Source organism: Trichosurus vulpecula, chromosome 9, assembly GCF_011100635.1.
Source record: "Trichosurus vulpecula isolate mTriVul1 chromosome 9, mTriVul1.pri, whole genome shotgun sequence".
NCBI lineage: Eukaryota > Metazoa > Chordata > Mammalia > Diprotodontia > Phalangeridae > Trichosurus > Trichosurus vulpecula.
The window spans coordinates 207,302,254-207,315,875 of NC_050581.1; the positions used below are offsets into that span (position 1 = coordinate 207,302,254).

The 13,622-nt window shown below is 47.6% G+C and overlaps 1 protein-coding gene across 4 annotated transcripts in view; it reads left to right on the forward strand.

Moving 5' to 3' along the window:
* VPS50 (VPS50 subunit of EARP/GARPII complex) overlaps positions 1-13,622 on the forward strand; it is a 62,427-nt gene that overhangs the window by 14,742 nt on the left and 34,063 nt on the right. For 3 of the 4 annotated variants that reach the window (XM_036738620.1, XM_036738623.1, XM_036738621.1), the window contains exons 10-13: positions 1,939-1,981; positions 3,204-3,302; positions 3,493-3,633; positions 11,969-12,101. In XM_036738620.1, the coding sequence (XP_036594515.1) occupies positions 1,939-1,981; positions 3,204-3,302; positions 3,493-3,633; positions 11,969-12,101 (416 nt within the window). The remainder of the gene's footprint in view (positions 1-1,938; positions 1,982-3,203; positions 3,303-3,492; positions 3,634-11,968; positions 12,102-13,622) is intronic. The other variant, XM_036738624.1, reaches the window with a different exon arrangement.

The following is a 13,622-nucleotide window of genomic DNA, read 5'->3' on the forward strand; positions in this document are numbered from 1 at the left end:
CCGTTGGGGGTGCTGACCATGGGCGGTGGGCTGGGATGTCCTGTCTGCTGAATAGGGACTCTTGGCTGGCTACTGTTACCACTCTCAGTATTTTTCTTAAAATTAATTAATTAATTGATTTTTAGTTTCAGTTTACAACATTGAGTCCCTCAGGTTTTTGAGTTTCAAATTCTCTCCCCCTCCCTGTCCTCTCCTCTCCCCACCCAAGATGGCGTGCAGTCCGATATAGATTCTGCATACACCTTCACACTAAACATACTTTCACAATAGTCAGGTTGTAAAGAAGAATTGCAGCCGATGGAATGAATCAGGAGAAAGAAGGAACAAAACAGAGAAAAGAGCGAATGGTTTGCTTCAGTCTGCATTCAGACTCTAAATTCTTTCTGTGGATGCGTCACTATTTTCTAATGAGGGGATGCCTTCCCCAAGAATTCCCCAAAGAAATAGTGAGGAGGCTCTGCTGCTCTGTGTCCTGTCCAGGAACCACTGAGATAACAGCATATTGCCAGGAGGTACCTCGTTAATTTTGGTGCCTTTCCATTCTTTGTGATCCCTTGGGCTGTGGACCTGACCAGGTCCAGGCTAAGCTCTAGAAAAGGTTTTTGAAGCCAGGGTTTGGGGATATCCAGGACACTCTGCACTCCTCTTCACCATCTTCAATCATGCGATCGATTAATAAGCATTTATTAAGTACCTACTGTGTGCCAGACTCTGTGCTCAGTGCTGGAGGTACAGAAAGAGGTGTAAGCCAGCCCCTGTTCTCCAGGAGTGCACAGCCTAATGGGGGAGACAATGTGCAAAGTAAGCTACAGACGGGCTGAATAGGAAAGAATTAACAGAGAAGGCCTTGGAATTCGGGGGTGGGGAAGGCTTCTTGGAAGGGGTGGTATCTTAGCTGGGAATTAAAGGAAGCAGGGGAGGTCACTGGTTAGAGCAGAGGAGGGAGAGTGTGCCAGACCTGGGGGGCATCCAGGGAGAAGGCCCAGAGTGGAGGTGGAGACTGGGGTCACTGGACCGAGAAGGCAGGGCTCAGTCACAAAGGGCTTTGGATGCCAAGGAGAGCATTTTGTATTTGATCCCGGAGGCCATAGGGAGCACCTAGAGCTTATTGAGGTGGCAGGGTTAGAGCTGGATTGGGGTGGGATGATTAGATCTGCCATTAGGAGCTGGAAAGGGCAGAAACTGAGGCAGGAGACCTCCCTGTGGCTGGGCTGCACCAGGGTGGGGGCAGGGTTGGAGGAGAGAAGGACACGAATTGGTGAAGTCAGCAGGCCTCGGTGCCATCTTGGATCTGGGCGTGAGAAGTGATTCCTAGGTTGTTACCCTGGGGACTGCGAGAAAGGGGGAGGGTGAGAGGTGGAAGGGGGAGCAATCGGGGTGGTGATGGGGGAAGAGAATGGTTGTTTTGGACACGTTGAGGTGAAGGTGTCCACTGGCCCTCCTATGGGAGGTGGGGCCTGTGAGCCATCAGGCATACCCTGTATGCCCAGCCCTGTAAGCTGGGCTCTCTCAGAGGCTCGGAGAGCATCTGTGAGCTCTGACATGAAGGAAGGCACCTTTATTTCTCACTGTGTCCCCCACCACCCACTAAGCCGTTCCCTCTATTAAGGGCTCAAACAAAGAAGAGGAAGGAAAAAGGTTCAGCCCTGCTGCCTGACGGGCCAGAAATGTCTGGGGGTGCAGTCTTAACCCTCTGGGGGGTGCGGTCTTAACTGTCTGGGGGGAGTGCAGTCTTAACCATCTTGGGGGGTGGTCTTCCATGCCCAGTGGGGGCGCCCCCCACCTTGGCTAGAGGCAGGGCCAGGATCTGTGTAGGGCTGGGGTCTGATCCGCGTCCCTCCTTCCCTGGGGGTGCTGCTGTCACTGCTGGGGTGTCTCCAGGGCCCACACAGGCCTTCTGAAAGGCAGGGACCTGAGCTGTCTCTTCTTGTCCAACAGTGAACTAGACTCCAAGCTGCAGGACACCCTGGAGCAGATTGAGGTGAGAAGGGGGGCCCTTGGGCCTGGGGGGAGGGGCGTGGGGAGTGTGGAGTCAGGGGCCCAGAACCTCCTGGGGGTGGGGGGAGGGGTGTGGGGTGCTGCCCTGCTGAGCTGTCCTGGCCTCTGTGTCCTGGCTCTGATTTGTGCTTCTGGGAAGTGGTGCGGCCTCCCGGGTGGGGCTCAGTGAGGACAGTGCCACACAGTATGGTGCAACACTGTGGCACAATACAGCAGCACCACACCACAGGCTAACACAGCATGGTCTGATACAGCACAGCACAGTATAATGTAGCCCAGTACAACACGATTTTATACAACCTAACACAGCACAACACACTAACACAACAGTACAGTCTAGTACAACAAACATAGCATGACCTAATTGTATGTAGCCCCACACAACACAATCCCATACAGCCAAATTGATCCAGCCCAGCAGCATAGCAGCCATGGCAGGTTGGTTAGTCAGAGGCTGCAGGCTGACCCGCTGGGCTGGCCAGTGCTCCTTTGCTGGCGTCTTCCAGGAAGGGCGCTGATGGGCCTTGGCATTGGTGGGGCTCATCTCCCCTTTCCCTTACAGAAGCTGAGACGGGTCTTCCCGAGGCTAGAGTCTGTTTTGGACCCAGGCCCGGAGCCACTCACCTGCTCAGGGGACCAGGCCTACAGTGACCCTCCCCCCTCCCCCTCCAGCCAATAAAGGCTAGTCTGAGAAACGCTGCTTTTGCCACCAGGGCGTTTTGTCCCTTCTCTCACCGCAGAAGAGAATCCTGCTTTACTTGAGAGTTCATGGATGCTCAGGGGCCCCAAGGTTGACAGAGCCAGCCCAGTGCCAAGGCCTCCGTGGGAAGCCTCGGTCGTGGCTCTCTGCAGCCTCCCCTTCAAGCCAGCTGGGCTGTTTGCAGGGGCTGGGCTTTCAGGCCCTTGCAGGCCCTGGGCTCTGAGAGCTGGCCTCACAGTTACTGAGAATCTGTGTTTCATAAATTCCGGCTTTTCTGGCCCCAGAAAGGACCTTGGTCTGTCTAAGCCCTTGTTTTACAGAGGTGAGGAAGTAGTTTGTCCAAGACTGTGCAGCCCAGGATTTGAATTCAGGCAGTGGGGCTCCAGGGTTGGTGGGTCTTTCCTCCTAACTCCTGCTCGGTGTGTCTAAGGCCAGCCCCACTCATCCTGTGGGTATTCCGCTGGGGGCTTCTCACCAGCCCCTCCTTGTGTGTGCTCCCTTTTAGGAGCAGCTGGATGTGGCGCTCTCCAAAATCTGCAAGAACTTTGATGTTGCCCATTACACCAAGGTGCAGCAGGCCTACAGGCTCCTGGGGAAAACGCAGGTGTGTTTGGGCCTGCCACGGCCTGTCTGTGCGGCCCAGGTGAACCCAGGGGCGATGAGCCTGTGTGTGTGTGTGTGTGTGTGTGTGTGTACGTGCGCATGAATGCCTGCCTGTGTGTGTGCACGCATATATGTGTGCATGGCCTGTGGACAGCTGGGCAGCCCAGTGACATGCTTCTCGTGCCTTGTAGACTGCAATGGACCAGCTGCACATGCACTTTACACAGGCCATCCACAACACAGTGTTCCAGGTGGTCCTGGGCTACGTGGAGCTGTGCGCGGGCAACACAGACACCAAGTTCCAGAAGCTTCAGTACAAGGACCTCTGTACGGTGTGTGGTGATGTGCAGCTGGGCTCTTAAGCCCTTTCCTTGTCTAGCACTTGACCATGGGGCAGAAAGGGGGAGCTTGGGTGGGGGGGGCGGTGCGGTATGGGAGTGTGGGCCGGTGGATGAGAGAGGGAGAGAGGAGATGGGAAGTAGGGAGCAAAGGGGAGCCCAGTGCCCAGTTTACCTAGCCCAGAGTTGCCCCACGTGAAGCCTTTCAACATCCGCAGTTATTTTTAATGCCCTTCCTCTTAGCCTTTTCTAGATGCTTGGCAGGGAGAGGAAGGTGGGAGATTGGATAATGGCTGGAGGAGATGCTTTCTAAGGATGGTCAAGAGACCTGGGTGTGTCTCTGGGCCATAGGGCAACAGCCTGGAGATGGGGAGGGGGTGAAGATGAGAGAGCGGGCCTGATTGGGAGCCATTCTGCTGGGGAAGAAGGGGGGCGGGGACCAAGGGCACCAGCAGCAGGTGTGGCCTTGATCTGGAATGGGGGCCACTTCTTCCAAGTCTGGAGCCCTGCTGCTCACCCAGTGAGTGTGCACCTGGCTCAGGCCTGCTCACCTCTTGTCTGGTGGGTGCTTGAGCTCCTCCAGACCATGCCACACATGGCGGGCATCCAAATGTAATAAAGAAAATTGGCTTTCTAAGCCCCACCTTCCTGCAGGAGAGGCCGACTAGGTCAAGTGACTTGACCAGGGTCACATAGCTGGATTCAAACTCAGGTCTTCCTGACGCCCAAGTTCTGCAATCTCTCTGCACCACTGAGCTGGACGTCATTTGCGGAGCGATGATTGTTAAATCCATTGGAGGGGTTGGAGTACAGCAGAAGAGAAGAGGGTCCAGGATAAAGCCTTGGGGGACACCCACAGTTAGGAGGCATGACCTGGGTGAGGATCCAGCCAAGGAGACAGAGAAGGAGCAGTCAGAGGGAGGAGGAGAGCCAGGAGAGAGAGAGAGAGAGAGAGAGGAGAGTATAATGGAGGAGTGACCCACGGTGTCCAAGGCTGCAGAGAGGTCCAGGAGGAGGACCAAGAAGAGGCCATCGGGTTTGATAGTTAAGGGATCACTGATCACTTTGGAGAGGGCAGCTTGGGTGGGAACCAGACTGTAAGGGGTTAGGAAGAAAGCAAGAGAACAAAATGGAGAGGCTCCTGTTGTGGGCAGTGAGACATTAGCCTATGAAACAGGCGAGATTTGAAGGTGTGAGGAGTCAAGGGGGAGCCGCTTGTAGGAAGGAGCTGTCATCTCAAGGGAGGTTAAAGTTGGAGAAAGCAGAGGGGGTGGGTGTCAGTGAGCACATTAGGGGATGGTGGGAAAGGAGGGGGCACATGTGGTCCTTCCAGGTTGGAGATCTCTCCCCCAACCTTGCCTGGCCCAGAAGGAAGAGGAGCTTTCTGGGGGGCGTTGTGGGTACCTTCCCTGGCCCTGCCCCGAGCTGGGGGCCACCTTTCCCTCCCTAGAGAAGCGTGTCATTGCACGGCTGCCCTAGGGGCAGGAGAGCTCAGCGGTAGCCCTGCTCTCCCCTCCTGGGTCTCTTGTTTTTGTCATTTCTTTGGGATACAGACCTAGCAGTGGTATTGTTGGGTCATAGGGTATGCACAGTTTTATAGCCCTTTGAGCATAGTTCCAAATTGTTCTCCAGAATGGTTGGATCAGGTCACAACTCTGCCAACCATGATTTCCCACATCTTCAGCATTTTCCTTTTCTGTCATATTAGCCAATCTGATAGGTGTGAGGTGGTACCTCAGAGTTGTTTTAATTTTCATTTCTCTAAAATGGTGATCTAGAGCATTTTTTCATATGATTATATATAGCTTTGATTTCATTATCTGAAAACTGCCTGTTCATATCCTTTGACCATTTATCAGTTGGGGAATGACTTATATTCTTATAAATTGACTCAGTTCTCTGTATATTTGAGAAATGAGGCCTTTAAAAAACACTTGCTATAAAAATTCTTTCCCAGCTTTCTGCTTTCATTCTAATCTTGGTTGCATTGGTTTTGTTTGTGCATAACTTCTCTAATATAATCAAACTTATCCATCTTACATCTTGTAATGCTCGCCATCTCGTTTGGTCATAAATTTTTCCCGTCTTCATGGATCTGACAGGTAAACTATTTCTTGCTCTCCTGTAAATCGTTTTCCCCTTTTGACCTTATCTTGGTATATGGTATGAGATGTTGGTTTTTACCTAATTTCTGCCATACGGCGTTCCAGTTTTCTCAGAAGTTCTTGTCAAATAGTGAGTTCTTATCCCAGAAGCTACGGATCTATTATGGTCTTTTACTACTGTGTCCTGTGTACCTGATTTATTCCACTGATCCATCACTATTTTTCAGCCAGTACCACATTGTTTTGATGATTACCACTTTATAATATAGTTTTGAGATCTGGTACAGTTAGGCCACCTCCATGCATATCTTTTTTTCCCCATTAATTCCCCTGACATTCTTCACCTTTTGTTCTTTCAGATGAATTTTGTTATGGTTTTTTGTAGCTCTGTAAAGCTCTGTCTGTAAAATAATTTTTTGATAGTTGATTGATATGACACTGAATAAATAAATTAATTTAGGTAGAATTGTCATTTTAATTATATTGGCTTGGCCTATCCATGAACAATTACTGTTTTCCCAGTTATTTAGATGTGTGAAAAATGTTTTGTAATTGTGTTCATATAGTTCCTGAGTTTGTCTTGTCAGGTAGATTCCCAAGTGTTTTATATTGTTTGCAGTTATTTTAAATGGAATGTCTCTTTCTGTCTCTTGCTGCTGGGCTTTGTTGGTTATATATAAAAATGCTGATTATTTATGCAGCTTTACTTTATATCCTGCACCTTTGCTAAAGTTATCATTTTAGCTAGTTTTTTTGTTGATTCTCTAAGTGTATCATCACACCATCTGGGCAGTGTGACAGTGCTGTTTCCTTATTGCCTATTCTAGTTTTTTTCAGTCCTTTTTTCTTATTGCTATAGCGAGCATTTCTAGTAGAGTGTTGAATAATGGTGTGAGAATGGGCGTCCTTGCTTCACCCCGATTTTGTTGGGAAGGCTCCTCGCTTATTCCCAGTACAGATAAGGCTTGCTGATGGTTTTAGATAGATATTACTTATGCTTTTAAGGAAAGCTTTATTTATTCCTATGCTCTAGTGTTGTAACAGGAATGGGTGCTATATTTTGTCAAAAGCTTTTTCTGCATCTATTGAAAAAATCATTTGATTTCTGTTGGTTGTATTATTGATATGGTCAGTTATACTCATAGCTCTCCTAATGTTGAACCAGGCCTGCATTCTTGGTATGAATCTCACCTCGTCATAGTGTATGATCCGTGTGATATGTTGCTGTAATCTCCTTGCTAGTATTTAATTTAAAATTTTTGCATCAATGTTCACTAGGGAAATTAGTTTATAGTTTTCTTTTTCTGTTTTAGCTATTCCTGATTTAGGTATTAGCACCATATCTGCATCATAAAAGGAATTTGGTAGGACTCCTTGGCCTCTTTTTCCAAATACTTTACACAGTACTGGAATTAGTTGATCCTTAAATGTTTGGTAGAATTCACTTGTGACTTCATCTGGCCCTGGGGATTTTTTCTTAGGGAGTTCATTGGTAGCTTGTTCAATTTCTTTATCTAAGATGGGGTTATTTAAGTATTCTGTTTCTTCTGTTAATTTGGGCAATTTATGTTTTTGTAAATAGTGGTTTTGCTTAGATTGTCAGATTTATTGGCATATAATTGGGTAAAATAGTTCCTAATAATTGTTTTAATTTCCTCTTCATTGGTGGTGAATTCACGTTTTTCATTTTTTGATACTGGTGATCTGGTTTTCTTTTTTCTTTTTTAAAAATCAAATTAACTAATGATTTATCTATTTTTTTTTCGTAAGACCAGCTGCTACTTTTATTCATTAGCTTAATAATTTTCTTTCAGTATTATTAATCTCATCTTTTAGTTTTTAGGATTTCTAATTTGGTGTTTAATTGGAGATTTTAAATTTGTTCTTTTTTCTAGTTTTTCTTAGTTGCACGTTCAGTGCATGATCTGCTCTGTCTCTGTTTTCTTGATGTAAGAGTTTGGAGATATAAAATTTCCCCTAAGAACTGCTTTGGTTGTATCCCATAAATTTTGGTCTGTTGTCTCATTGTTGTCATTCTCTTCGGTGAAATTGTTGATTGTTTCTATGATTTGTTCTTTGACCCACTCATTCTTTAGGATTAGATTATTTTGTTTCCTATTAATTTTTAATCTATCTTTCCACTGTTTCTTACTGAAGGTAACTTTTAGAAGGGGGCCCTTGTTTGGAAAATGTTCCAAGACTGGAAGCCCAGGGTGGCAGGTGGGTGAGAACCAGCATTTGGAGGAAGATTGGTCAGTGGAGGAAGGTGGAGAGGCTGACCAGGGCAGCTTCTTTCTTCCTCCTTCAGGGTTCCTTCCACCCTCTGTTGGTTGTTCTTAGGTCCCACTATGTTGTTTGTTCGTTCGTTTGCATATAGATTAGGTTGAGCCAAGGCCCTTAGCCTGTCTTTGTGGTTTCTCCTGGTCCCTGATGAAGACTTGCAGGCTAGCTGAGAACATCATCTGATCAAGAATACAAGGAGAAGATCTGTGACATTTGTCACAGATTGTCACATTTGTCACATTTGAGTCTCGGTTTCCTTCTTTGAGAATGAGAACTGGACTTGGCTTGTCTGTGATGACCCAGCTCTGCGTGCCTGGGAGGCAAGGGGGAGGACTTTCATCCCCATGGACAGGGCTAGATGTCATTGCCTAAGAATGAGGTTCTTGACCTAGGCATTGGTAGCCTTTTAAATTTTTTATAAGTTTGACATTTTAGTCCAACATAATGACAAAAGCTAGCACCATAAATTGCAGACAGGGCCTCTGTTCTGTAGGGTTCTAACCTAGGAGTCTTTCTGTGATTATTTTCTGAAATGAAAGGTGATTTCCTAAGTCTTTCCCTTCTCCTATCTTCTTCCCTGAGGTCTCAACCTCAGTATTTATTGTGAGCTCATGGTCCTTAAACCAGAGCGCTCCAGGGATGTCCATCAATTAGAGAATGGCTGAACAAGGTGTGGTATATGATTGGGATGGAATACTGCTATGCTTTAAGAAATGACAAGCAGGGTGATTTCAGAAAAACCTAGGAAGACTTACGTGAACTGCTGGTGAAGTGAACAGAACCAGGAGAACATTATACATGTACACAGTAACAGCAACATTGTATGATGAACAGACATGAAAGACTCAGCTAACTCTTATCACGACTACAGTCTAATGTGATTCCAGAGGACCCACGATGGAAAATGCTGTCTACCTCCAGTGAGAGAACTAATGGACTCTTGGGTGCCAAGTGAAGGGAGCTTTATTCATTTTCTTTATTTTTCTTGTTTTGTGTGTGTGTGTGTTTTCTTTTGAAACATGGCTACTATGGGGATGTTTTTTGCATGACTTCACATGTATAGTTGATATATTGTTTTTATCAAAGGGTGGGGGAAAGAGAGAATTTGGAACTCAAAATTTTAAAAAATGAATGTTAAATTTTTTTTTACATATAATTGGGAAGTATTTAATAAAATAATTAAAAGTTTATTAAAAAAAAAACCCAGAACCCTCTACATGCTCCTCCTGAGGGGACTTGGCATCACCCCATGTTGGTCTGATGAAGGCATGCAGGGAATTAGGGCTGGTCAGTTCTGAGGCAGGGAGCTGTTTGGTGGCAGCCTAGAGCATGGCAGTGGTACTCGGGGCCTGAAGTTTCATTTTCTGGTCTGTTACTCCATGACAAGTGGAAGAGAGAGCTAGCCATCTGTGGCATGTTTGTGCCCTCTCTTGTGATTTATTCTTTGATGAAAGTAGAATCATGGGACCTTCCTCTTATCTACCTAAAAGGAAGGGCAAGGATTAATTAGATTGAATTTATTTGCATCATCACCATGCAGATCTACCAGAGGTTGTCACAAATTGCACTGGACCTTTTAGCTAAGCCAGTGATACCTGAGCTCAGGGAGGTGAGTCCTCTTGTGGGGCTGGAGCATCTGCTTGGACTTGTGTGGGAGCCAGGGCTTGGAGCGATTGAGGCTGGGGCTGACTTTCTACGTGTTAATCTTTCTGGGCCTCAGTTTCCCTATCTCTAAAATGAGGGCCTGGATTAGCTGCTCTCTGAAGTTTCTTTCAGCTCTTAAGCCCTGTCCCCTTTATCAGTTTTTGTGCTGCACGCACGTCCAGAGTGAACAGACTAGGAAGGAGGTCAGTGGCCCCTTAAAGCAGAGATGGTGAGAGGGAGGGAGAAGGGTCCTCCTGAATAGATAGCTTAGGGATTAAGTTAGATTAAAAAAATTAGTGTGCTCAAATGAGAACACCTCCAGTAAGTGCGCATTGTACAGTTATTCTTAAGAAGGCCTGTTGCCTGTGTGTGGCCCTCGCTGGAATCCCTGCTTCCTGTCTGCTCATTCCTTCAGCTGCAGATGTGTGTCGTGGAAGCAGTGAGCAATGCTGAGGGTTGCTTTCTGTGTTTCCTCTGAGGTCCTGGCAGGGGCCATATTAGGCCGGCGTGAGTTCACAGAGAGGCTGGGCTGTGCAACCACCTCTGGGACTCTGGGCTCTTCCTCGCTTGCTGCTTGTGAGCCTTTCCCTCGTTCTGTCCAGACGCTGTTGACCAATAGTGGCGTCATCTTCTTTAGGATGAAGCACTTCCAGGACAGAGCCAGCCATTGGCATTCATGGTCCCAGGGCATCAGTAAAAGATGTGCCCAGCTTGGTCACGTACTCTCCAGAAGTGTTCTCGTGTTCGTATCATTGTCATGATTCTGGTTGATTCCCTGCCTGAAGTGGTGCCTCCTGGCTCTGAGCTGCACTTTTCTCATTGTCCCTGACATGGAGTATTTTTTAAATGACCTTTTCCATGAACAGCTTCCTCTTCCTCTCCCTTTATTGTGCCAGTGAGGATGAAGCCGCACCCTTCAGTAGAAATTTTTAGTAACTTTTAGTGGTTACATTCATTGCATGTAGTTTTGTTTTTTAGCCTGGTTGTGTGTCATCCATCGTGGGGATTGTTCTCTTTATCTGCAGTCCTGTCTGTCCTTTTCCCTTAGCCAGCAAACTCTGGGTTTCTAGGTGACCCTGCCATTTAGATGATGAGTTAATTTGGAGGAGCTTATGGAAAAGCATGGGGTCACCTCAGCAAGCCCGGAGAGGTCTGCAGATCCATCCCAAGAATATTTGTAAATAAAATCAGAAGGGTGAGTGGGTCAAGGTGGATGAGACTTGCCGTGATGCCCTTGGGGACTGTCTTCATCCTCAGTGAAGGGAGCTCCCCAGAGGTGGGTGTCTGTCTGCTGTAGCCTTTTCTTTTTGTGTCTTGAAATAGCTGAGGAGATTGGAGCCTGAGGCTTTCAGGTCACACAGGGTGGTTGTCCTCTAGCTCCCAATTCTGGGCTCTTCTCTCCACCCTCCTTCCAGCTGTCTCCCTCTGTTAGCCCCCTGGTGCAGGGGCCTTGGAGGTAAAACAGACACCTTAGCATGGCATTCAAGGCTTTCCCCACCTGCCTGTACTCTACCTGCCCAGCCTGATTTCACCCTGCTCCCATGTGTTCACACTGCATCTCAGGAAAGCAGGGCTTGTGGCTGTTCTTGGACTCAGTTTCCTCACTCTGTGCCTGTCACATGCGTACCTTCCTCATTTTCCACTGCCTTCTCTCAGGGCCCAGCTCAGGTGCCACTTAACTTATGGGACGTCCCCTTCTCAGATTACTTGGGATTAGACCTCCTTATCAATTTAGTGTCTCTCTCCCAAGTCCCCAGTGTAGAACAGGAGCCTGAGAAAGGTACTGAATGGAGTTGTGGGAACAGAAATGGTACCCATGCCCAGGTTGCCCAAGTCTTAGCTCAGAAGGCCCAGGAAGTTGGTGCCATGCCATGGCATCTGTTGGAGCATCACTGGCTTTTTCTGTAAAATGTGGCCAAGGCTCAAGGCTCTCAAGAGATATTTGGTTTGTTGCTGCGCTCAGAAGGTGGAAGATGGGGCCCTCCTGGGGGTCTCCGTAGGGTGCTCTGTTCAACTCAGTGAACTTTGAGACTCTTGGCTGTAGGCCTTTGGCCCCTGCCCTTTGCCAGCTCTGTAGGAATACTGCATCTGTGGGAGAACCCCACTTCATGATTCTAATGAGAGGCCACAGCTGTGAGGGCAGGGGGAGGGGTCCTCTGTAGTGTCTGCAGGGCCTTCAAGGTCCTTAGTGTGTGCTCTCTGGGGTTCCGCAGGATAAATTGCAGTGAGCCTTCAGCAGATTGCCTCCCTCAATTCAGGTCTTGCTAGCTTTTCACGGGAGTTTCTTCCTTCTGCAGCATGTAACAGTGGACAGCTACATTCCGTGCCTGGCTGACCTCTGCAAAGCCCTGTGGGAAGTCATGCTCAGCTATTACAGGACCATGGAGTGGCATGAAGCACACGACAGTGAGGACACGACCAGGGTGGCCGGTAGGACCCTCTTGTAGCTCTTCCCCGTGTCATTGTGTCCTAGGCTCCTGGGCCCCCATCTCTGCCAGCCACTGCCTCACTGCGGAGCCTAGGGAGGTTTGCTTTGCTCTCTGAGCCCCAACCCAGTTCTCAGGCTGAGTGGTGTTACCCTTATGCTAGATAATTGGCATTGAGCAAAACCAGCCATGGCTGTGACTGCATCCCAGGAGACACCCATCCCTCAGAGATGGCAGTGCGGCGCTTCCTGAGAGAGCCCCTGGAGGCAGGGTTGGTCCCTGCTCTGCTCAGAGTCCTGGGATCTGACTTTGTGGGCACGTGGATGACTTGCCTACCACTACCCACGTCAGCTGGGAGCTGTGCAGAGACTGCAGTGACTCTTCAACCCTAGGCATGTGCTTTTCTTTTTTCCCTTTTAATCTCCTCTTCAGAGGTCTTCAGCAAGGTTGTTTTGCTCAGGAGACTCTGCTTCCTCTCCTACCCCATCTCTGCTTGTTTCCTTGTGAAGTTTGCTGTTTTTCTGTACCAAATCCATGAGTGTGGGGATGTGGACATGCGTGTGCGTGTGTGTGCATGTGTGCATGCGTGCGTGTGCATGTGTGTGTGCATGTGCATACATGCATGTGTGTGTGTGTGTAGGGGAGAAGTGAGTGTGTGTCCTTTTAGATGAGAAAGTCACCTGATGCCCTGTCTGCTACACCTTCCTTCACTTTTTTACACTTCTCACTCACCCCAATTATGAGAAGTTTTAGATTCTACCTCCAGACCCTCAGAACATCCACTCCAATACTTCTGCTTGTCTTCTTTAACTGCTTCAATATCATTTGAGACATTATGGTTCTGAGGGCCCCTTGTTTCTTTTCTTTCTATTAAAATGTTAGCACTACATCATCCTACAGGTCCTTCCAGTTGCTCAAATAGATCTGAGCTCTCCAGGCTTCTCTGAACTCTTGTGTGTATTTGCATTTCAAAGATCCCTAGGAGCTCTTGCCTTTTCATCAAAATGACTGAAAGTCGTCTGTTTCACTCAAGGTCATTTTTTTCCTCCATAGGAACATACTCAGCTTTGCAGGTTAAATTATTTTTGGTTATGAGCTTTTGTCTTTTACCTTTTGCAATATTGTATTCCCAGATCTCCTTTCCTGACTGTACTTGAACTGCTACTTTTGGGATGTTCGCAATATTTCTGCTTTAATGTGGGAGTCCTAGATTTGAGCTAGGACATGCCTAGGACTTTTTCCTTTTGGGGTTTCTCTTCAGGGAGTCAGGGGATTCTTTCTGGCTCTTCTGTGGTTTCTGGTTCTGATAGCTTTTGGTAGTTTTCATTTGTGATTTGAGGTAGAGGGTCCAGAATTTTTTTCAGTTTCATTTTGTTCTCATATTTCTTGCTGTCTCGTGGAGTCATTCATTTCTGTTTGATCTCTTCTGCTTTTCAGGAATTCTGTTTCTTGGGGAAGGTTTATGACTTTCTCTTTTAAGCTGTTTATTTCCCATCTAATTCTTTTCTCCAGAGCTTTTATTTCC